At 41.0% G+C, this 26,270-nt stretch overlaps 1 protein-coding gene across 3 annotated transcripts in view; it reads right to left on the reverse strand.

The window, feature by feature from the left end:
* Positions 1-26,270, reverse strand: part of ZNF157 (zinc finger protein 157) — a 60,602-nt gene that overhangs the window by 12,273 nt on the left and 22,059 nt on the right. For 2 of the 3 annotated variants that reach the window (XM_077888512.1, XM_077888511.1), the window contains 2 exons: positions 671-797; positions 283-378 (listed from right to left, as the gene is read on the reverse strand). In XM_077888512.1, the coding sequence (XP_077744638.1) occupies positions 283-378; positions 671-719 (145 nt within the window). In that variant the 5' untranslated portion in view covers positions 720-797. Of the gene's footprint in view, positions 1-282; positions 465-670; positions 800-26,270 lie in introns of those variants that run through there. The other variant, XM_077888513.1, reaches the window with a different exon arrangement.

Genomic DNA, 26,270 nt, shown 5'->3' on the forward strand with positions numbered 1-26,270 from the left:
AGAGACAGTCTAGCTAAGAATGTCTAAGATTAGGCAGGCAGGGATGGATAAGAGTGGTAGATAACTACAAAAATCAAAATAAAATAAGACCGAAAACTTAAGTGTGAGCATAATAATGGCATGTGTGATTTAGGTATCTGAAGTGTGTAGACCTTCCAGTCATTTTCAAAGAGCAAGGGCCTCTAAAAAGAGATTACTGAAAAACACTGCCCAAAGTGTTTTGCCCTGAATTTCTGGGCTATTATTTCCCTGTTTCCATATGTCTGATTATTGCACACTCACCTGGGTAACAATGGCCTGAGGAGTCCTCCTCTAATATCCACAGCTCCTCGCCTCGCTCCAACTTGAAGATCATCTCTGGTTTGGCCACGCAGAGGCCTGTTAATGGGAAATGGCACAGGACATGGGCCAAGCTGTCTGAGCTTTAGGGCCTCTGATGAAGGAGGAAGGTGCATCCTCATGAGCTGCACAAGGAAGGGGGCCCATTTAAACCTTTCATTGGGGGAAGTGACAACACACACACTCTTCCTGATGCCCCAAACTGATGAATCATCTGTAACCCTTGAATCTAGCACTAGAGTATCATTAAAGTCTACAACAGTTGCATACATTACAGTAACCAAGAAAGGAAACACATGCTACTAGGAGTTACATGGACAATAATCCTCACCCACAGATGCCAGGTTGCTATAGTTCTCCAACATCACATCCTTGTGCATGGTCCTCTGAGCAGGGTCCAGTCTGTGCCATTCCTGTCGGGTAAAATCCACAGCTACGTCCTCAAATGACACAGATACCTGTAACAACAATCTACAATGATCAGAATGGGACACACAAAAGATGTATGGGAACTAATTCTCACCATAGAGCACCATTAAGAGTTAACTAGAAGCTACACTGGACATCTGACTTTCTGTCTTGCTTGATATACATTGTTGGGGGGAAACTCCAGAACAGCCATGCTATTATGTTAATTTACCAATCCATGAAGAAAAGACTACTAACTACTTAGTGAACACTTTGTACCCGGACTTGTCTCAGTTGCTGGTTAAAAGAAAAGACAGAAGATGGAGTGCCTGTTGTCAAAGAGTTCATACCCCAAAATAAAGAGACTTGTATATAAAAACATTCTTGCAATGAGGTATTATGGGAGCTGTGCTAGACATGTGTAACAGGGTGCAATGGGCTTTCATGAGGGAGGAATAGGATTCCACTTGGTGTTAGCAGATTTCACTTAATTTGAGGAGACAGAGCTATGAATCCTTAAATAAGAATATAATTTCCCGGGCAGCCCTGGTGGCGCAGTGGTTTGGCACAGCTTGCAGCCTGGGGTGTGATCCTGGAGACCCGGGATCGAGTCCCACATCGGGCTCCCTGCATGGAGCCTGCTTCTCCCCCTGTCTGTGTCTCTGCCTCTCTCTGTGTGTCTATGAATAGATAAATAAAATATTTAAAAAAAAAGAATATAATTTCCCTAAAAAATATGGGGCAATAGCATAAGAAAAGGCAGGTAAACATGAAATACACAGAGTGAGTTATAGAACTACACATAGAGCAGCATGACAGAAAAACAGCACTTCAGGCTCTGATGAAATAAAGTGCTGTAGAAGACATTTAGGGGCCAGAGAATGGGAGGATTTTCAACTCTTTTTTCCTACAGATCCTCAGTCTCTAGGACTCTTGACTCCTTACACCATCAGAATATTTTCTGACCTTCCCACAATATATTTGTATCTATAAACTAAACAGAAGTACCTTCAAGTGGAAGAGAGGCACAGACTACTACTCCCAGGATAATGGCATGAGCAGATGGGTTGAGGCTAGCAAGATTAAAACAAGAGAGATACTGGGTTGGCAGAAGGGAAATTAAAATAGATCTTGGACCTCAGCTGGAGTGTTTATGACACATACTGATGGACATCCAGCTGGCAGGTGGATATATGGTTCTGAAGCTCAGAAGAAAAGGCTAGGACAGGCCAAGGATGGGGAGGCAATAGCATTTCAGTATGAGGCGAAGCCACCAGAATAAGAATAAACTGGATGGCAAAGAAAAAAGAAAGAGCTTGAGAGAAGTACCAAGTACTGATTCAGCAAGGACACCTAAGTTACATGAAAATTGAAGGAAGAGGGTCTCTGTGGGACAGAGAAAATGAGAGAACTGTTGTTTTTTGAATGCAGTCCTTCCCCAGACCCAAAGCTCCAACCTTCTAGCAGAAGAAACCTCATACTGTAAGGAAGAGAAATTACTTTCCTTGGCAAGGAGAATAGTGGTCTGAAGAGTGTAGAAAGGATCCTATTGCCTTTTTTGTAACTGCTCACCACTTGGCCCCAAGGGCAAGCCTAGTTACAGAAAGTGAGTGCCAAAGCAGAGAGACTAAAGCCCTAACTGTCCAGCCAAAAGACCATGGAGGGAATCGTGGGGGAGCAGGATTGTGGGGAAGACTGTCCGAATAAAATGGTCTGAATAACATGAAGCAAAAATGACAGACCTGAAAGAATTGGGCAAATCCACACTGAGGGCTGCTGACTTTCAACACTTTTCTTAGTATTAAAGGTAACTAGTAAACAGAAAATCAATAGGGATTAAAAAAAAAAAAAAACCATCACCCATCAACCAATTGACTGTGCACACTGTTCCTCTCAAAAATATAGAAATTAAGTTTCTCCAAGTACACATGGAATACTCCTCAAGCTAGAACATACTCAGCATCCTAAAACAAACCTCACCACAAAGACCTACAGAGTACCAAGGAACATTGATCTGGAACAACCCACTCTGAGCTATATCTTAATCAGACAATTAGAATTTAAAGACAAAGAAAATTTTCCTCAGGGTCTCAAAGCCAAAAAGATGAAATAATGCCAAGACAAGAGAATTAAACTGGCATTAATTTATCAAAAACAAAGTAATAGTAATACAGTATTGTCAAGAAAGTTAAGGGGGAAGAGTACAAATGAAGGAAATTATATCCAGCCAAGATACTCTTCAAGTACCAAGGCTATTAGAAGAACAGCTGAGTATGCCAAAGCGCTTGTGACCTTCCTAAGGAATTTAATAGAGGTGCACCATTTAATTTGGCAGCCACTAGCCACATGTGGCTATTTATTTTTAAGTTTTGATTAATTAAAATGGAACAACACAGAAAATCCTGTCTTTCAGTCACACCAGGCATATTTCCAGGGTTCAACAGCCACACAGAGCTGGTTACAATCCTAGACAGCATAGATACAGAACATGCTCATCACTGCAGGAAATTCTGTTGACCAACATTACACCAAATAATGAGTTTCATCCAAACAAAACCAATGAATGGGAAAATGCTGGAAAAAGCCAAACAGCAAGCATTTCATATACTTAAAGCTGTAAAGCTGTAAAGCTAAGGCTGAAACAAGGCTGGGGTCATGGGTTGAAGGATAATGCATAAACATTAAGTTGTTCTGACAAAATAAAAAAACAACCAAAAATAGAAGGAGAATAGAAAGAGAAAGAGAAAAGATGAATATGATCATTGACTGCTAAGGAGGAGGGAGGCAAGATGGCGGAAGAGTCGAGTCCTCAACTCATCTGGTCCCACTAACAAACCTCGATAACTTTCAAAACATCCTGCACACCTACGAATTTGACCTGAGATGTAAAGACAGAACAGGTAGAACGCTACAGAGAGAAAAGTTTTCACTTCTGACATGGTAGGAAGGTGGAAAAAATTAAGTGGGGGAGAGAAGCCATGACAAGCCGGACAAAAGCAGAGCCACAAACGCCGCCAGGGCACAGCAGCCCAGCCCTGGACGAGTGGGAACTATAAAAATCCGCCCCTGAGTTTTCCCTGACTGAAAAGTGCTCAGCAGGGAAATAGGGCAGAAACGCAGGAGGGGCAGAGAAGCATCAAGATTCCAGGAGATACTGTAAGAGGAGGGGCGCCCAGGAGAAAGCTCACCGCAAACCATGGTCCACAACCTTCCAGGGCGTTTGGGAGAAGCTGGCGGGTTATGCAGGGTGGCTCTGGAGCCCCCTTTACCCTAGAGCCCGGCAATGGACAGAAGCGGCTGGCCTCAGTTCTCTCTGGGAGAGGCGATCCCTGGGAGTGCGGGTCCCGTGGCACAGGGTCCACGATCAGAGGGCGCCGAAGCAGACAAAGCCATCGTCCGTTCCCCCTGGGACAGGCGGAAGCAGGGAGGTCACAGGAAAGCGAGAACTCTGCCGCTGGGTGCCTGGCAAGCTGTGCAGATCAGTGCATCCATGACTGACCCCAGGAGCATCTAGGCAGTGTGGACGGGGAGGCTGCGGTTAGGTACTGACAGGGAGCCCTTGGCTCCGGAGCTGGAAATCTGGCCACCACTTTTTTTCACTGGGAGAGGCGGGGCCTTTAAGGAACAAAGGCCTCACCGGATAAACAGCTTATACTGAGTCTGGCACCTGGTAAGGGGCCGGGCATCTCTTCCCAGGCACAGACACCTGGGAGTCAGCACAGCAGACCCCTCCCCCAGAAGAACTCCCGGAAGAACAACAGAAAAGCAAGTTTACTGAACAAGCAGCACTGTAAAGATCTAGGACTGAAGGAAAATAATATATAGAACTAGAGGGTTTTTTTTTTTTTTTTTTCATTACAACCCATTTTTATATCAGGTTAAAATTTTCCAATATTTTTTCTCTTTTCCCACCTTAACTATAATATTTTATCAACTCTTCGTTTTTAAGCGTCTTCCTTTTTGAATTTCATATTTCTACAATTATATGTCCTGGATATATTTTTTATTTCTGGATTCCCTTCAACATGCTCAATTTAATTTTGGTAGATATATGAGATAGGGATTTTTGGTTTGCTGTTTTTCCACTTTGTTTTGTTTCACAATGGTGTAAGTTAATACTTCCTAACACAAAGACCAAAATACATCCGGAACCAAGTGGAACACCATTTTGGTTCATTATGTGAGACTATATTCTCTCTTCCTTCCCATTCTGACCCCCTTTTATATTGTTTATGCTTGGGGAGTCGATGTTGGGTCTTTATATAAGTTTTGCTGGTTTATATGAATTTGGAATTGAGCATCTTCTAACATACATAACAAAATACACTCAGAACCAAGAGGATCACCCTCTAGGTCCCCTCGGGGAGATATTCTCTCTCTACCACCACTTCCTCACCACCATCACCCACTCCTCCTCCTCCTCCTCCTCCTCCTCCTTCTTCTTCTTCGTTTTTGGTTTCTTATTTTTACTATTTTGTTTTAAAATCTCTTTTTCATTTTAGTGGCCTTTTTCTTTTATTTTGTTCTGCTCTTCTTTTTCTTTTATTTTCTGGTCTCTGACCTTTTTGGAATTGTCTAGGGTGTATTTTTACATAGGTCATGGTTGATATTTTTGACTCAGCTCACTCATATAGCAACTCTGCACTAGACAAAATGACTAGAAGAAAGAAATCACAAAAGAAAGAACCTGAAGCAATATGTTCTGCCACAGAATTACTGAACGCGGATTTAAATACCATGTCAGAAATCCAACTCAGAAGCAAAATTATAAACTTACTGGTGGCTCTGGAAAAAAGCATAAAGACTCTAGAGACTGTGTTACTACAGAATTGAGATCTAATCAGGCTGAAATTAAAAATACTTTAACCGAGATGCAATCGAAACTGGATGTTCTAACTCTTAGGGTAATGAGATGGAAGAGAGAGTGAGTGACATACAAGACAAGTTGATGGAAAGGAAGGAAGCTGAGGAAAAAAGAGAAAAACAATTAAGAACCAATGAGAAAAGGCTTAGGGAAATAAATGATAGCTACAGAAGGAAGAATATATGTCTAACTGGAATTCCAGAAGTGGCTGAGAGAGAGGACCACAAGGTATATTTGAACAAATCATAGCTGAGAACTTCCCTAATCTGGGGAGGGAAACAGGAGATCCAAGAGATAGAGGACCCCTCCTCATAAAAACAATAAAATCCGTTCAACATCTTGACATTTAAGAATGAAACTTGCAAATTTCAAAGATAAAGAAAAAGTTCTTAAAGCAACTCGAGACAAAAGATTCTTAACTCATATGGGGAGAAATATCAGATTATCAACAGACCTCTCCACAGAGACCTGGCAAGCCAAAAAGGGCTGGCAGGATATATACATGGTACTAAGTGAGAAAAACATGTAGCCAAGAATACTTTATCCAGCGAGGCTCTCATTCAGAATAGAAGGAAAGATAAAGAGCTTCCAGGATAGAAAGAAACTGAAAGAATATGTGACCACCAAACCAGCTCTGCAAGAAATATTAAGGGGGATCCTGTAAAAGAAAGAGGAAGCCCAAAGAAATATGCCACAAGAACAGGGACTGAATAGGTAATATGCTGACATTAAACTCATATCGTTCAATAGTTACTCTGAACATGAATGGGCTAAATGATCCCATCAAAAGACTCAGGGTATCAGACAGGATAAAAAAGCAAGACCCATCTAAATGCTGTCTATAACAGACTCATTTTAGAACTAAGGACACCTCCAGCCTGAAAATGAAGGGTGGAGAACCATTTACCATTCAAATGGTCCTCAAAAGTAAGCTGGGATGGCAATCCTCACGTCAGATAAATTAGAGTTTATACCAGACTCTAATAAGAGATGCAGAACACTATGTCATAATTAAAGGGTCTATCCAACAAGAGGACCTAACAATCATGAATATTTATGCCCCTAATATGGGAGCTACCAAGCATATCAATCAATTAATAACCAAAGTATAGACATGTTTAGGTAATAATACACTAATAGTAGGAGACTTCAACATGGCAGTTTCTGCAAATGACAGATTTTCTTTTTTTTTTTTTATATTTTTATTTATTTATTCATGATCGACAGAGAGGGAGGGAGAGAGAGAGAGGCAGAGACACAGGCAGAGGGAGAAGCAGGCTCCATGCACCGGAGCCCGACGTGGGATTCGATCCCGGGTCTCCAGGATCGCGCCCTGGGCCAAAGGCAGGCGCTAAACTGCAAATGACAGATTTTCTAAGCAGAACATCACCAAAGAAACAAGGGCCTTAAATGATGCACTAGACCAAAGAGATTTCCCAGATATAAACAGAACATTCCATCCTATTGCAACAGAATGCACATTCTTCTCAAGTGCACATGGTACTTTCTCCAGAATAGACCACATACTGGGTCACAACCAATACCAAAAGATTGGGATTTTCCACTGCACATTTTCAGACCACAATGCTTTGAAACTAGAACTCAATCACAAGAAGAAATTTGGGAGAAATGCAAACACGTGGAGGTTAAAAAGAATCCTACTAAATGATGAATGGGTCAACCAGGAAATTAGAGAAAAATTAAAAAGATTCATGGAAACTAATGAAAATGAAAAAACAACCATTCAAAATCTTTGGGACATAGCAAAAGCAGTCCTAAGAGGGAAATATATCACAAATACAAGCATCCCTCAAAAAATTGGAAAAAAACCCAAATACACAAGCTAAACTCGCACCTAAAGAAATTGGGGAAACAACCACAAATAAAGCCTACACCAAGCAGAAGAAAAGAGATAACAAAGATTCGAGCAGAACTCAATGAAATAGAGACCAGAAGAACTGTGGAACAGATCAACAAAACCAGGAGTTGGTTCTTTGAAAGAATTAATAAGATAGATAAACCCCTAGCCAGTCTTATTATAAAGAATAAAGACTCAAATTAATAAAATCATAAACGAAAGAGGAGAGATCAAAACCAATACCAAGGAAATACAAATGATTTTAAAAATATGTGGAGCATGGGATCCCTGGGTGGCGCAGCGGTTTGGCGCCTGCCTTTGGCCTAGGGCGCAATCCTGGAGACCCGGGATCGAATCCCACGTCGGGCTCCCGGTGCATGGAGCCTGCTTCTCCCTCTGCCTGTGTCTCTGCCTCTGTCTCTCTCTGTGTGTGTGACTATCATAAATAAATAAAAATTTTTAAAAAATGTGGAGCAGCTATATACCAACAAATTAGGCCATCTGGAAGAAATGGATGTATTTCTAGAAACCCACAAATTACCAAAACTGGAACAGGAAGAATTAGAAAACCTGAACAGGCCAATAACCAGGGAGGAAATTGAAGCAGTAGTCATCAAAAACCTCCCAAGACACAAAAGTCCAGGGCCAGATGGCTTCCCAGGAGAATTCTATCAAACGTTTAAAGAAGAAATAATACCTATTCTACTAAAGCTGTTCCAAAGGATAGAAAGGGATGGAATACTTCCAAACTCGTTTTATGAGGTCAGCCTTACATTCCTTCCAAAACCAGACGAAGATCCCACCAAAAAAGAGAATTATAGACCAATATCCCTGATAAAAATGGATGCAAAAATTCTCAACAAGATACTAGCCAATAGGATGGAACAATACATTAAGAGGATTATTCACCATGACCAAGTGGGATTTATCCCCAGGATACAAGGGTGGTTCAACATTCGTAGAACAATCAATGAGATAGATCACGTCAATAAGAGAAAAAACAAGAACCATATGATCCTCTCAATAGATGCAGAGAAAACATTTGACAAAATACAGCATCCATTCCTAATGAAAACTTTTCAATGTGTAGGGATAGAGGGAACATTCCTCAATACCATAAAAGCCATTTATGGAAAACCCACAGGGATTATCATTCTCAATGGGGAAAAACTTAGAGCCTTTCCCCCAAAATCAGGAACACAACAGGGATCTCCACTCTCATCACTGCTATTCAACATAGTACTAGAAGTCCTAGCCTCAGCAATCAGGCAACAAAAAGACATAAAAGGCATTCAAATTGGCAAAGAAGAAGTCAAACTCTCCCTCTTTGTAGATAACATGATACTGTACATAGAAAACCCAAAAGACTCCACTGCAAGATTGCTAGAACTCATACAGCAATTCGGCAGTTTGGCAGGATACAAAATCAATGCCCAGAAATCAGTGGCATTTCTATACACTAACAATGAGACTGAAGAAAGAGAAATTAAGGAATCAATCCCATTTACAATTGCACCCAAAAGCATAAGATACCTAGGAATAAATCTCACCAAAGAGGGAAAGGATCTATACCCTAAAAACCACAGAACACTTATGAAAGAAACTGAGGAAGACAAAGAGATGGAAAGACATTCCATGCTCATGGGTTGGAAGAATTAATATTGTGAAAATGTCTATGCTACCCTAGGGCAATTTACACATTCAGTTCAATCCCTATCAAAATACCATGGACTTTCTTCAGAGAGTTGGAACAAATCATCTTAAGATTTGTGTGGAATCAGAAAAGACCCCAAATAGCCAGAGGAAGAGTGAAAAAGAAAACCAATGCTGGGGGCATCACAATGCCTGATTTCAAGCTGTATTACAAAGTCGTGATCAGCAAGAAAGTGTGGTACTGGCACAGAAACAGACAGATATATCAATGGAACAGAATAGAGAACCCAGAAATGGGCCTCAATTCTATGGTCAACTAATATTCGACAAAGCAGGAAAGAATATCCACTGAAAAAAGGACAATCTCTTCAATAAATGGTGCTGGGAAAATTGGACAGCCACGTGCAGAAGAACGAAACTGGACCATTCTCTTACACCATACACAAAGATAAACTCAAAATGGATGAAAGATCTAAATGTGAGACAAGAATCCATCAAAATCCTAGAGGAAAACACAGACAACACCCTTTTTGAACTTGGCCACACCAACTTCTTGCAAGATACATCTATGAATCAAGGGAAACAAAAGCAAAAATGAACTATTGGGACTTCATCAAGATAAAAAGCTTCTGCACAGCAAAAGAAACAGTCAACAAAACTAAAAGACAACCTACACAATGGTAGAAGATATTTGCAAGTATCAGATAAAGGGCTAGTATCCAAGGTCTATAAAGAAGTTCTCAAACTCAACATGCAAGAAACAAACAATCCAGTCATGAAATGGGCAGAAGACATAAACAGACATTTCTCTAAAGAATACACGTAGCCAAGAAGCACATGAGAAAATGCTCCACACCAGTTGCCATCAGGGAAATACAAATCAAAACCACAATGAGGGGCAGCCCTGGTGGCACAGCGGTTTGGCACCACCTGCAGCCTGGGGTGTGATCCTGGGGACCCGGGATCGAGTCCCACATCAGGCTCCCTGCATGGAGCTTGCTTCTCCCTCTGCCTGTTTCTCTGCCTCTCTCTCTGTGTGTCTATGAATGAATAAATAAAATCGTAAAAAAAAACACACACACACAATGAGATACCACCTCAAACCAATGAGAATGGTGAAAATTAACAAGACAGGAAATAAATGTTGGAGAGGATGTGGAGAAAGGGGAACCCTCTTGCACTGTTGGTGGGAATGCAAACTGGTTCAGCCACTCTGGAAAACAGTGTGGAGACTCCTCATGAAATTAAAAATAGAGCTAGCCTACGACCCAACAATTGCACTACTGGGGATTTACCCCAAGGATACTGATGTAGTGAAATGCCAGGACACTTGCACCCCAATGTTCATAGCAGCAATGTCCACAATAGCCAAACTGTGGAAGGAGCCACGATGTCCTTTTACAGATGAATGGATAAAGATGCGATTGATATATATATATACACACACAATTGAATATTATTCAGCTATCAGAAAAGACAAACACCCACCATTTGCTTCAACATGGATGGAACTAGAGGGTATTATGCTGAGTGAAGTAAGTCAATTGGAGAACAATCATCATATGGTTTCACTCATATGTGGAATATAAGAAATAGTGAAAGGGATTATAAGGGAAATGAGGGGAACTGAATGAGAAAAATTAGAGAGGGAGACAAATCATGAGAGACTTCTAATTCTGGGAAAGAAAAGAAGGGTTGGGATCCCTGGGTGGCGCACCACTTTGGCGCCTGCCTTTGGCCCAGGGTGCAATCCTGGAGACCCGGGATCAAATCCCACGTCGGGCTCCCGGTGCATGGAGCCTGCTTCTCCCTCTGTCTATGTCTCTGCCTCTCTCTCTCTCTCTGTGTGTGTGTGACTATCATAAATAAATAAAAATTTTTAAAAAATAAAAAAAAAGAAAAGAAGGGTTGCAGAAGGGGAGGTAGGTGGGGGAATGGGGTAGCTGGGTGATGGGCACTGAGGAAGGCACCTGATGGGATGAGCACTGGGTGTTCTACTATATGTTGGCAAATTGAATTTAAATGTAAATAAATAAATAAATAAATAAATAAATAAATAAATAAATATTTTAAAAATAAAAATAAAAAATAGTGAACAAATTTTACATCTTAAAAAAAAGATCATGGACTACTATAAAGGGAAAGGTGAGGGATCCCTGGGTGGCGCAGCGGTTTGGCGCCTGCCTTTGGCTCAGGGCGCGATCCTGGAGACCCGGGATCGAATCCCACGTCGGGCTCCCGGTGCATGGAGCCTGCTTCTCTCTCTGCCTGTGTCTCTGCCTCTCTCTCTCTCTCTCTGTGTGACTATCGTAAATAAATAAATAAATAAAACTTAAAAAAAAAAAAAAGGGAAAGGTGAGAGACAAATTAGATGGATTTGCTAAGGTCGAGCCCCACATTCCATGTAGAGATTACTTAAAAATAATCTTTAAAAAAGGTAAATTGCTACACCCATTATGGAAAAACAGTATGGAGGCTGTTCAAAAAATTAAAAATAGGCACATCTGGGTGGCTCAGCGGTTGAGCATCTGCCTTTGGCTCAGGTCATGATCCCAGGTCCTGGGATCAAGTCCCACATTGGGGTCCCCCCAGGAAGCCTGATTTTCCCTCTGTCTTTGTCTCTCATGAATAAATAAATAAAATATTTTTTTATAAAAATAAAAATAGCGCAGCCCAGGTGGCTCAGTGGTTTAGCGTCACCTTTGGCCCAGGGCATGATCCTGGAGCCCCGGGATCAAGTCCCACATCATGCTCCCTGCATGGAGCCTGCTTCTCTCTCTGCCTGTGTCTCTGTGCCTCTCTTTCTCTCTCTGTGTCTCTCATGAATGAATAAATAAATAAATTAATAAAATATTTTTTAAAAATTAAAAATAGAACTACTATATGATCCAGCAGTCCCACTTCTGGGTATATATCTGAAGGAAATGAAATCAGTATCCCAAAGATATATCTGTACTCCCATGTTCACTGCAGCATTAATCAGAATAACCAAGATATGGAAAACAACCTAAGTGCCCACTGATGGATGAATGGATAAAGATGGATATTTCCGAGTATTATTCAATCATGAGAAAGAAGCAAATTCAACCATTTGGAAGAACATGGATGAAACTGAAGGACATTATGCTAAGTGAAATGAATCAGACAGAGAAAGACAGATATTGTATGTTCTCATTTATATGGGAAAGCTTTTTAAAAAACGTTAAACTCATAGAAGCAGAGTAGAATGTTACCAGAGTTATGGGGGAAATGAGATGTTGGTCAAAGAATACAAAGTCAATTATGTAGAATGAATGTCTAGAGATCTATGGGGCACCTGGCTGGTTCAGTCAGTGAAGCATGAAACTCTTGATCTCAAGGTTGTGAGTTCAAGCCCCACAATGGGTATGGAGATATACTTAAAATCTTAAAAAAAAAAAAATTCTAGAGATCTAATATACAGGCATGAAGGCTATCTATACTTAATAATACTATATTGAACAATGGAAATATGTTTAAAAAAACTAAATTATAGGTGTACTCATCACACACACACAAAATGGTAACTTTGGGGGTGCCTGGCTGGCCCATTTGGAGGAGTATGTGACTCTTGATCTCATGATCAAGCCCCATATGTGGTGTAGAGATTACTTAAATACAAGTTTTAAAAAATGGTAACCATATGAGGAGATGTTAATTAGCTTGACTATAGTAATCATTTCGATACGTATATGTGTATCAAATCATGTTGTATACCTTGAATATATATACAAATTTTGTGAATAATAAGTAAATAGAAGGATAGAAGGATTGACTAAGGGTACTATAAGAAGTATTAACACAAAGGAAGCTTGAGTGGTTCAGTCAGTTAAGCTTCTGGCTCTTTTTTTTTTAAAGTCTTTTTTTTAAATTTTTATTTATTTATGATAGTCACAGAGAGAGAGAGAGAGAGGCAGAGACACAGGCAGAGGGAGAAGCAGGCTCCATGCACCGGGAGCCCGATGTGGGATTTGATCCCAGGTCTCCAGGATCGCGCCCTGGGCCAAAGGCAGGCGCCAAACCGCTGCGCCACCCAGGGATCCCAGCTTCTGGCTCTTGATTTTGGCTCAGGTCATGGTCTCAAAGCCATGAAATCCAGCCTATTATGGCCTCCATGTGAGTATGGAGCCTACCGAAGATTCCTTTTCTCCTATGGGGTACCTGGGTGGCTCAGTCAGTTAAAGGGCTGACTCTTTGTTTCAGCTTAGGTAATGATCTCAGGGTTTTGAGATCAAGCCCTGCCTTGGGCTTCATGCTCATCACACAGAGTCTGCTTGAGATTCTTTCCCGTTCCATCTTGCTCCCCCCTCCACTCTTCTCCCCACTTCTATGCTCTCTAAAACAAATAAATAAAATCTTTAAAAAAAATTCTCTCTCCCCCAGCCCCTCCCCTGTCCCACTCTCTCTCTAAAAAGAAAAAAAGTATTAACACAAAGGAGATTAACAACATAAAAATACAACCTTCCTTTTTTTTAAATATAACCTTCCTAATTACAAAAAAAAAAAAAATTAGAAGAAACGCTCAACAGAGAACAAAATACAGTGAATATAACACATATGCCCAGTAATTACATCAGAAGATGAAAGAATTGAGATGAAACACATTTGAATTGTTTATATCATCAAACAGTAACACAAACAAGTGTTAAATAGGCTTATCTCACCTATTAAGCAAGAAAGGTTTCCACACTGCCTCATAAAGCAGAACCCAGAAATGCTGTGCACAAGAGATATGTTTACAACACAGTCATTCAAACAGGCTAAAATTAAAGAGATGGACAAACATTTACCAAATGAAAACAATATAAAAGAAGGAACTGGAATCCTGATGTCAAAGTAGCATTCCAAAAGCAGTTATATGAGCCAAAGGAGAATACTTTGTAATGTTAAAAGCCCTGTCCAAAATGAAGATTTAGGGATGCCTGGGCAGCTCAGTGATTGAGCATCTGCCTTTGGCTCAGGGCATGATCCCAGGGTCCTGGGATTGAGTTCCACATTGGGCTCCATGCAGGGAGCCTGCTTCCTGCTCTGCCTGTCTTTGCCTCTGTGTGTGTGTGTGTCTCTCATGAATAAGTAAATAAAATCTTTTTAAGAAATGAAGATTTAACAACAAAATATGTGAAGATACCTATGCACAAACTTACACAGCAAAAGCCTATATAAACCAAAAATGTTAGGAATGCAAAAAAAACAAGCATTCCCTAAGGGGAGACTTGCAACATACCACTTACAAAATGAGACAGATTAAGTAGACAAAAAAATAAGTGAAGATACAAAAGACCCAAGCAATATAATCAATAAGGTGAAACTTTTGGATCTATATATATTGAACACTATACCCAGATCATACAAAATATAGTTTCTCTTGAGCACACATGCAGCAGTCACAAAAACTGATCATACAGTACAACACAAAAAAAGATAATCTCAGTACGTTCCTTAAAATATTTATTACAAACACAAATTACAATCAGTAAAGAAATTTAAGAGTTACAAGTTAATAAGCTGATTCTAAAATTCATATATTAGGGATGCCTGGGTGGCTCAGCAGTTGAGCGTCTGCCTTCAGCTCAGGGCCTGATCCCGGAGTCCCGGGATTGAGTCCCAGGTCGGGCTCCCTGCATGAAGCCTGCTTCTCCCTCTGCCTGTGTCTCTGCCCCTCTCTCTCTCTCTCTCTCTCTCTCTGTGTGTCTCTCAGGAATAAGTAAATAAATAAAATCTTTTAAAAAAAAATAAAATTCATATATTAAAAAAAAAAAAAAAAAACGGGAAAAAAGAGCCTAGATAGCCAAAGCAATTTTGAAAAAGAAGAAAAGGGGCACCTGGGCAGCTCAGTGGTTGAGCATCTGCCTTTGGCTCATGGCGTGATCCCAGGGTCCTGGGATTGAGTCCCACATCAGGCTCCCTGCAGGGAGCTTGCTTCTCCCTCTGTTTATGTCTCTGCCTCTCTCTGTGTCTCTTATGAATAAATAAAATCTTTAAAAAAATGTTAAAGAGCTTATATTACCTCATTTTAAGACTTATAAAGTTATCGTTCTCAAGACAGTGTGGTAGTTTTGTAAAGATATACACAAGACAAAGTAAGGTTTAGAAATAAACCCACATATACATGGTCAATTGATGTCTGACGAAGGTGTCAAGGATATTCAGGGAAGAAAGAATACTCTTCTCAACAAATCTCTCTGGACAACTGGTTAGTCATATCCAAAAAACTTCAGAGTTCCTGAAGGATCTTACTCAACTGTTAAGACTGATTATCTCCAGAAGGTGAGACTATGAGGAATGTTCAAATTAAAATTTTTATATTTCTGGTCATTTAGTGAAGGTGGTAACTAACAGGTTTCTCCATTATAAAGTTACCAATTGTCCCTATGTAACCAATGACTAATCTGTGGGGATGTAACTTGAGACAATGTAAATATTTTGTTCCTCATTCAACTTTCACCCAATAACTTTGGCGTCCATCAGTGATTCTTGCTTGACTCAATTATTACTTTAATAGTTTCAAAATGGTTATTTTTCTAACTCTCAATCTTCCCACATTATTAATTGGTACTACACAAAACTGTAATTCCAAAATCTGCTGGCGAAGTCCTAACAGGGGCCATAGTCAGATCAGAAGGATAGAGGGATACAACAGTTGATGGAATTAAGGTGGAAGTTTGGATGAAAATAGGAATGTCTGAATGGACTTTACATGTAGATGCATCTCCTTCATCTAAATGTATTCCTAGGGGCACCTAGGTGGCTCAGTGGTTGAGCATCTGCCTTTATTTAGCTCAGGTCATGATCCTGCAGTTCTAGGATTGAGTCCCGCTTCAGGCTTCTCGTGGGGAGCCTGCTTTTCCCTCTGCCTATGTCTCTGCCTCTCTGTTTATCATGAATAAGTAAATAAAATCTTTTAAAAATTAAATAAATGTATTCCTAAGGTGGATATTATGTCTGACTAGGGAATATTTCTCCTGTCTAGTATGGTAAAACAAAAAGAATGTAAGTTCACCCTTTGGGCAGTATTAATTGTACATGATAAATGAGAATCTTTAGAATTGCCCAAACCCATACAAGTTGTTATTCTGAAGCAGTACAGAATACGTGGTGAGGGGGCACCTGGGTGGTTCAGTCGGTCCTTGCCTTTGGTTCAGGTCACCCTGGGGTCCTGGGATAGAGCCCTACATCAGGCTCCCTGCTCAGCGGGGAATCTGCTTCTCCCTCTACCTCTGCCCCAGACTCTCCCCCCTCCCTGCTCGTGCTCTCTCACTATCTCTTTCTCTCCCTCTCAAATAAATAAATAAAATCTTAAAAAAAAATACGTGGTGGACAAAAAGAGATGACGACTTTAGTGGCATGTTAGAGGCTGAATTACTGGTCCAAAAAATTCTCCTAGAATAGCCCTGTGTGCCCTGTGAAAGAGGTGGTTGACACAGACAACACCCTGTCACGGCTTAAATAAATTAGTAACACCTGACAGCGTTAGTAGTTCCTGATATGGTTTCCACAATGGAAAAACAAAGAAAGCTAAGGAGACTGGTTCTCAGTGACTGATCCTGCAAAGGCTTTGTCCTCCATCTATTGAGATAGGAAAACAGTAAGCAGCCCTCTGCTTTCATATGGGAAGGATCCTAATTTACATTTACAGTACTACCACAGTGTTCTCTGAATTCACCAGATGTCATAATCCAACTGTCAAAACTTGGTTAGAAGAGATTTGGATTTGATACAGGTCCCAAGGATAATAATACACTACGTTGATGACATCATAATACGAGAGACACTGAAAATCAAGCCAGGACTTACAGGCAGTGAGTGACACACGGGGACAGAGGTGAGTTGATAAATCCAGCGAAAATCCAAGGGCCCACTCAAATGGTGAAATTCATCAGAATCCCCAGGGCAGGAGCTCTTCATGACATTCCACAGGCAACAAAAAATGAACTACTGTTGGACTGTGAGCATGGGCGAGAGCCAGAAACTGGCTGTCATTCTTGGAACATAAGCAGGCCTCAGGCCCTGTATAAAGCATCTGTGATGAAATTTACATTCCTTCCTGAAAGGAGGATTCTGCAGTCACTTTGTCAACCAGCACAGATGTTTCTCTTCCTACGATAAAGATCAGGGATCTAAACTTACCCAGAAAGGTAGAGAGGTACCATGTGTTCCCATTGGAATGGTGGGTTTTGCAGCATTTTGTGTGTATTATTTAAATTGAAGAGCAAGGCAAATGCTAAAAGGTTGTCTGTTCACCTGATCCACATGTGCCTGGCAGCCAAAGGCTTTGCTGTGGGAGCAAGGACTCTTGGTATGGGCTAATCCTGCATAAGGAATTCTGAGCAAAGCCTAAACTTTAGAAGAAGAGATGCTTGGTGGTAGTTGCTTTAGCTAGACATCTCATTTTGAGGTTATATGTTCATGTTGAAAATAAATCATTAGAGTGGGTCAGACAAGAACATGGTGATTTGAATATTGACTTCCTTTCTTGCAGGCTTGATCTCCCTGGTGACCAAATTACTAGTGACTAGTTCACTAACCAGGTCATTCAGGGGAGTCACATTAGTACCAAAAAAAGTTACTTTTAAATGCACTTCATAGGGACGCCTGGGTGGCTCAGTGGTTGAGCGTCTGCCTTCAACTCAGAGAGTGATCCTAGAGTCCTGAGATCGAGTCCCACATCGGGCTCCTTGCATGGAGCCTGCTTCTCCCTCTGCCTCTCTCTCTGCCTCTGTGTCTCTCATGAATAAATAAAATATTTAAAATAAATAAATACATAAATGCACTTGATAGTGGCAAAATGGTTACCTTCTTAACCTCTTCTGATGAAATTAGTTTTAAAGAGGACAACATGCCAGTCCTAATGTATTTCCAGTTGCTGCAGAATATCATATGCATTTCATGTTATGTAGGAATCCTACTTATTGCAGTTAATTTAACTTTTTTCTGCCTGCTCTGTGGACTGAGTACTTCAGTTTTTAGGGCTGGTAAGCTATTGACGATCCCTTTTAGAACAATGCATTAATATAACATTATAAGCCTCCCCATAATTGAAAATGTGTGTGTTTAAACCAAACCTTAAAAAGCTGATAAAATGGCTGCTTAGAAGTAGTGCTTATTTCAAGAAGGATCAACGGGATCCCTGGGTGGCGCAGCGGTTTGGCACCTGCCTTTGGCCCAGGGCGCGATCCTGGAGACCCGGGATCGAATCCCACGTCGGGCTCCTGGTGCATGGAGCCTGCTTCTCCCTCTGTCTCTCTCTCTCTCTCTCTCTGTGACTATCATAAATAAATAAAATTTTAAAAAAAAAGAAGGATCATAGTTGCAAACATGAGAATAAGTTAATTATGGATCCCAGTTTAGCTCTTTTGCAACTGCAGAATTATATTTATGCTGCTGTTATATTAGAATAATTTTTAAATGTCCTTTTGAAATAGAAACATCTTTTAAGTGCCAATGCAAAGGTAAATGAAAAAAAATTTTTAAACGTATGAAGTATGTTTATTTCTCCTATAAGACTCATAAATGTTAACAAATTACCTACAGTGGAAGTGATTAATGACTTATGAGCAAGCTTGTTTGGTCAAACATTACACACAAACCTTGGTATACTCCAGAATATGTATTGCAACTTGTGAAATTCTCTTGTCTAACCTGAATTTACATTCCATGGTGATAACATGGTAAATGTAACTAAAATAAGTGAACACATTAAAATATATATATATATATATATATATATATAGTTGCCTACCGCTGGTATTAAGCAAAATAACATAGCACCTAATCAGGTTACTTGGATTTTGCAAGACACATGTTCCATGTCTGTGGATATTACTAACTCCTATCTATAAAATTACCCAAATACGGTCATATTCGAATAAGATCCTGGAAAAAAAGTAAGCTGTCTCAATTGCAAAAAGCAGGAGCTCTTTTTTTTATGGTGAAAAAACTTATATTTAGATTTAGCCAGCTGGACTCAGTTTAAATGATCCCATTTTTATTGGCAACATCCAAAGCATCATAGTCAGAAGCCAATCAAACATATGACTTCTCTCCAATGGGCCTGATCAAGATGTTGATGTTGGTTACAACAATGTCCTAGAGCTTCTTCACAGCCCGTGTGATCTGGTGCTTGTTGGCCCTGACATCCACGATGACTACGAGTATGTTGTCTTCATTTTCTTCATGGCTGTCTCGGTAGTCAGGGGGGAACCTGATGATGGCATAGTGATCAAACTTGCAGCTTTGGGAGGGACAGGGGCTTCCTTATTTGCCTTCAGTGCCATCTTCACGAAAGGGAACAGTAGCTCTCTTGATGCCTTTGGCCATTATGATCCACACTTAGATATGATTTTAGAACTGTCTCCAATTTTACTAATGAAGACAGGAGGCCAGGAGGCTCATGAGCAAAATGACCATGGTGACAGGGATGGAGGTTATGTACAGACCCAGCAACATGGACTTTCACTCACCAAGGTTGACTTGGCTACAACCACAGCAGAGTGCCCAAGGTGCCAGCAGCAGAGACCAACACTGAGTCTCTGATATGGCACCATTCTCTGGGGTAATCAGCCAGTTACCTGGTAGCAGGTTGATTACACTGACCACTTCCATCATGGAAAGGGGAGCACATTCTTGTTACTGGAATAGACAATTACTCTGGATATGGATTTGCCTTTCCTGTACAGCATGCCAAAACTACCATCTGTAGACTTATGTGATGCCTTATCCACTATGACGGTATTCAACACATTGTTAATGATGAAGGAATTTACTTCACAACAAATGAAGTGCAGCAATGAGTCTGTGCTCATAGAATTCACTTGTCTTACCAGGTTTCCCACCATCCCCAAGCAGCTGGCTTTGACAGAATGGTGGAATAGCCTTTAGAAGACTCAGCTGCAGTGCCAACTAGGTGGTAACACCTTGCTAAGCTGAGGCAATGTCCTCCAATAGGCTGTACACCCTCTGAATCAGCATCTGATATATGGTACTGTTTCTCCCATAGACAGGAGTCAAGGATCCAGAACACAAGGGGTGGAATTGGAAAATGGCACTACCCACTATTACCCATAATGAAAAACTAGCAAAAATTTCCCTTTTCATCCATATGACCTTATGCTCTGCTAGTATAGAAATCTTATTTCCAAAGGGATGAATGCTTCTACCAGGAAACACAATGATTCCATTTCACTGGAACCTAAGATTGCCACCCAGCAGAAAATTGGGCTACTGCTACACAACTGAGGTAAGGAATTATATGCCTGAAATACAGAAGACCCCTTGGGCACCTGGGTGATGGCTCAGTCAGTTAAGCATCGAACTCTTGATCTCAGCTCAGGTCTTGATCTCAGGGATGTGATTTCAAGCCTTATGTTGGGCTCCACACTGGGCTTGGGGCCTACTTTAAAAAAAAAAAGGCCCCTTAAGGCATACTCTGTGTCATGTTCTGTGATGAAAGTCGATGGAAAACTATACAACACAATTCAGGCAAGACTATTAATAGCTGGACCCTGCAGGAATGAAAGTTTGGGTCACTGCACTAAATAAAGAACCAACCGAGGTACTTGCTGAGAGCAAAGGGAATATGTAATGGGTAGTAGGATTTACTTATAAATACCAGTTATGACTACCTGACCAGTTATAAAAATAAGTGCTATAATCTTTTAGTATTTCTTCCTTGTTTTGTTATAAACATTGTGTATAACACAATTATTTTTGCTTTGTGCCCTCTCTTATCCTCTATCACCCAACATAAAATCTATTAATAAGGCTTAGCTTTGGGGCACCTGGGTGATGCAGTCAGTTGAGCATCTGACTTTTGATTTCGGCTCAGGTCGTGATACTGAGCCCCATGTAGGGCTCTACACTCAGTGCACTGTCTGTTTAAGAGTCTCACTTCCTCTGTCCTTCCTGCTCATGCTCTCTAAAATAAATAAGTCTTTAAAAAAAATAATAATGGTTAGCTTTACGTCACTTATGTAAGTGCATGGAATATCAAAGAGAAGAGTAAACATCACTCAATGACTTTGCATCCTCTTCTGAGGAAAGAATTAGCCTGTTTTCGGTTATACACAAGATGGCTGTATCATGTTAGGCAGAAGGATGACTTTGTTGTCTTTATTTGGGGACTGAGTATGGTTCAGGATGATGCATGTGGGCACCAAGTTGACAAGGGGTGGACTGTGACGGGTCAGTTTTATGTGTCAAGTGGGCCAGCTATCATCCTGAGTTACTCAATCAAACACTAATCTAGGTGTTGCTGTGAAGTTCTTCTGTAGATGTGTTTAACATGTACCATTAGCTAACGTTAGTAGAAAAGATCATCCTTGATTATCTGGATCCAGTTTTATACAATCAGTTGAAAGGCCTTAAGAGCAAAACTGAAGGGATGCCTGGGTGGCTCAGTGGTTGAGTGCCTACGTTTGGCCCAGGGCATGATCCTAGAGTCCCAGGATCGAGTCCCACATCATCAGGCTCCCGGCCAGGAGACTGCTTCTCTCTCTGCCTCTGTGTGTGTGTGTCTCTCATGAATAAATAAATAAAATCTTGGGATCCCTGGGTGGCGCAGCGGTTTAGCGCCTGCCTTTGGCCCGGGGCACAATCCTGGAGACCCAGGATTGAATCCCACGTCGGGCTCCCGGTGCATGGAGCCTGCTTCTCCCTCTGCCTGTGTCTCTGCCTCTCTCTCTCTCACTGTGTGCCTATCATAAATAAATAAAAAATTTAAAAAATTTAAAAAAAAAAAAATAAATAAATAAATAAAATCTTTTTTTTTTTTTAATGATAGTCACACACACAGAGAGAGAGAGGCAGAGACATAGGCAGAGGGAGAAGCAGGCTCCATGCACCGGGAGCCCGACGTGGGATTCGATCCCGGGTCTCCAGGATCGCGCCCTGGGCCAAAGGCAGGTGCCAAACCGCTGCGCCACCCAGGGATCCCAATAAATAAAATCTTTAAAAAGATAACCACAAAACTGAAGTTTCCCTCAGGATTAAATTCTACCTGTGGATGGCAATGTCAGCTCCCACCACTTTCCTGCTGGCCTGCCTATGGATTTTGGACTCGCCTTGCCAACTCACACAATCATGTAATCCAATTCCTTGCAATAAATCTCTTAAAGCACTACACGTGTATATCCCCTACTGGCTCTATTTCTCTGGTAGAACTCTGACTGATACAGAGTACCCAGTTGGGCCCTTAATCCTTGTAAGACACAGAAGAGGAGAAGGCAGACACAAAGGAGAGGGTCTTGTAATAAAAGCAGAGATTACAGTGATACAGCCACAAACCAAGGAATATGTATACCCATAAGAAGGTGGAAGATGCAAGGATGGATTCTCCCTTACAGCCTTCAGAGGGAGCATGGCTCTGCCAACACCTTGATTTCAGATTCCTGGCCTCCAGACTGTGAGAGAAAAAACTTTTGTTGTTTAAGCCACCAAGTTTATGGTCATTAGTTATGGCACAACAAGGAAAGTAACACAAATTTTTCTTACTGGGAAGTCAGGTACTGCTATAATAAATACCTAAAAACGTGCAAGTGGCTATGGCTTGGGCTACTATGTAGCAGCTAGAAGAATTTTCAAGCAAGTGACAGAAAAAAACCAGACTGCCCCGAAGAGACTGTTGGGAAGAAATATGGACGTTAAAGGCACTGCTGGAGAGGGTTCAGAAGGAAGTGAAAAAGACAGTAGGATAAGTTTCTATCATTTTATTTTTTTAGGATTTTATTTATTCATGGGGGGGGGAGCATGAGAGCACAAGCAGGGGGAGGGGCAGAGGGAAAAGAAGAAGCAGACCCCCAGCTGAGCAGGGAGCCTGATGTGGGCCTTGATCCTAGAACCCTAAGATCATGACATGAACTGAAGGCAGACATTTAACTGACTGAGCCACCCAGGCACTCCAGTTTCTATCATTTTAAAGAATACATATATCACCAACAGAATGCTAACAAACATATGAACATTAAAGGTGCTTCTGGTGAGGTTTCAGATAAAATGAGGAACATGTTACTGGAAACTGAAAGAAAAACTATCCTTGTTATATAATGGCAGAAAACTTGGGAGAATTGTGTTCTACAGTTATGTAGGAACTAAAACTTGTAAGGAATGAACTTGGATATTTAGCTGAGAGATTTTCAAGCAAAGTATTGAAGGCACAGCCTGGGTTCGTCTTGCTGCTTATAGTAAAAAAGTAGGACAAAAGGAATACATTGAGTAAGGAACTATTTAACAGAAAAGAAACGACACTCGATGATTTGGTATATTCTCAACCTACCCATATTGTAATGAAGGCTAAAGTTAGACAAATGAATTGTCTGTGGAAATTTTCTGCGGAAAGCCAAGGGTGTAGCTAGATAATCTTTTCCTGGAAAGATTAGGTATATGGCTAATGGATCCACTGAACCATCTCACCAAGATCCAGGAATAGAGGGTGCCTGGGTGGCTCACTAGGTTAAGCGTCCAGCTCTTGATATTAGCTCACGTCATGATCCAAGTCCAGAACACCATCATGATCCCATCAAGTCCAGAACATCAGGCTCCTTGCCCCGTGGGGAGCCTGCTTCTTCCTCTCCCTGCCACTCCCCCTGCTTGTGTGCACGCGCTCTCTCTCTCTCTCTGTCAAATGCATAAAATCTTTTTAAAAATCTAGGAACAGGGATCCCTGGGTGGCGCAGCAGTTTGGCGCCTGCCTTTGGCCTAGGGCGTGATCCTGGAGACCCAGGATCGAGTCCCACGTCGGGCTCCCGGTGCATGGAGCCTGCTTCTCCCTCTGCCTGTGTCTCTGCCTCTCTCTCTCTCTCTCTGTGTGTGACTATCATAAATAAATAAAAAATTTTTTTAAATGTTTAAAAAAATCTTAAAAAAAAAAATCTAGGAACAGAGATGGGATTATCCAGTACAGATCACTGGGGTCCCTTTTGTCTAATGCAGACATACATAAGAGAGTCACAAGGCTTTTGAGAACATTATATGCATAGAAACACTGCCAGCTTGAACCGAAAGAGAAAGATACAGGACAAAATGAGAAAATGCTGAAAGCTTCCAGGTTGGTGAACATGTGGAGGTGGGGAGACTGGTGTGCCTAGAGAGCATGGAAGCTTTGCACCCTATCCCCATACCTTGCTTTATGCATATCTTCATCTGGCTGTTGGTTTGCTTACTTTATCCTATCCTTTAATAAACTGGCAAACATCAAAAAAAATGAGACAAGGCTGCCAGCCTTCCAAAATTTTATAGGCAGAAAACCAGCTGATGGAACTACCTAGCTGTAAATGTGTGCCACTGTGCCAGAAAAAGGGAAGAATGACTTAAAAGGCAGAGAGCCTCAGGTGCATCAGAGTGGGACCAGAAGCAGAGGAGCCACTGCAGGCATTGCAGAGGCTAGAAGCCAATGGAGCCACTGCAGGCATTGCAGAGGCTAGAAGTGTTGCAATAGGTGCACAAGATCAAGGAAGAATCTTATAAGCTCAAGAATTATGCAAGAGAAAGAAATACTATAGTGATAACTCAATTCTGTCTTCCTGATGGTTCTTCCTTTATAAATCAGTTTCATCTGGACTCTAATCAGGGAAAAAGCACGCAGTTTGCTGCACAGGCAGAAAGTCAAACTACATCTATGGTTCACTCTTCCAATGGGACATTTGTACACTGTTGGGGACAGTATTTTATCCATGACTTGTCATCTGAATATCGATTAGCAACTGGATACTGATTACCTGCACAGACCGGACAACATCATCAGAACACCATCACAGCTCTCAATTTGTGCATCATACAGAAACTCACAAAAAAAACTAAAAAAAAACTAAAAAAAAAAAAAAAAAAAACAGCCAGGGATGCCTGGGTGGCTCAGCGGCTTGCCTGCCTTCAGCCCAGGGCGTGATCCTGGAGTCCTGAGATCGAGTCCCAAATCAGGCTCCCTGCATGGAGCCTGCTTCTACCTCTGCCTGTCTCTGCCTCTCTCTCATGAATGAGTAAATAAAATCTTAAAAAAAAAAAGAAAGAAAAGAAACAGCCAGAACAGAGTGTCAGAAAAGCACAGGAAAGACTTAAAAAAGGAAAGGTAATAGATTAAGGACTCAAGATGATGGTGAAGATGATAACACTTGGAATTCAAATTCTACTCAACAGATGTAATGAGATTAGTACAATATGTACACTAATAATTGTTTCATTTATAATTTAATGCAACTAGGGCAGCCCGGGTGGCTCAGTGGTTTAGCGCCGCCTTCAGCCAGGGTGTGATCCTGGAGACCGAGGATCGAGTCCCACATCGAGCTCCCTGTGTGGAGCCTGCTTCTCTCTCTGCCTGTGTCTGTGCTTCTTTCTCTCTCTCTCTGTCTCTCATGAATAAATAAAATCTGTTTAAAAATAAATAAATAATTTAATGCAACTAAAATTCTACTGGGAGAATTAATGAAGTGCACTTGTGATGAGCACTGGGTATTATATGTAAGTCTTGAATTGCTAAATTGTACACCCCAAACTAGTATTATACTGTAATATACTATTACAAAACACTATTATTTTTTTAAGTTTCTTTTTTTTAAGATTTTATTTATTTATTTATTCAGAGAGGGAGAGAGAGAGAGAGAGAGAGAGAAAGGCAGAGACACAGGCAGAGGGAGAAGCAGGCTCCATGCAGGGAGCCCGACACAGGACTCGATCCCAGGTCTCCAGGATCACACCCCGGGCTGCAGGCGGTGCTAAACTGCTACACCATCGGGGCTGCCCAATTAACTGGAATTTAAATAAAACTTTAAAAAATTCTACTGGGGAAGTAGAACTGCTTTTCCTTTTTCAAGGAATCTATATTTTGAAATGTATCCTTAATCTCCTTAGTGGGTGTGGGTAAAAACACATGATCAATAGAAGAGGATAGAATGTCCAAAAATAAACCCACACATACATGTCAATTAATATTCAACAAAGAAGGAAGAATATACAATGGGAAAAAGACAGTCTTTACAACAAATAGTGTTGGGAAAAATGGACAGCTACATGCAAAAGAATGAAACTGGACCATTTTTTACACCATACAAAAAAAAATAAAATGGATTAAAGACTGAAATGTGAGACCTAAAATAATACAACTCCTCAAATACAACATAGGCAACTATGTTGGACATAACTTCA

Source organism: Canis aureus, chromosome X (genome assembly GCF_053574225.1).
Source record: "Canis aureus isolate CA01 chromosome X, VMU_Caureus_v.1.0, whole genome shotgun sequence".
Classification (NCBI taxonomy): domain Eukaryota; kingdom Metazoa; phylum Chordata; class Mammalia; order Carnivora; family Canidae; genus Canis; species Canis aureus.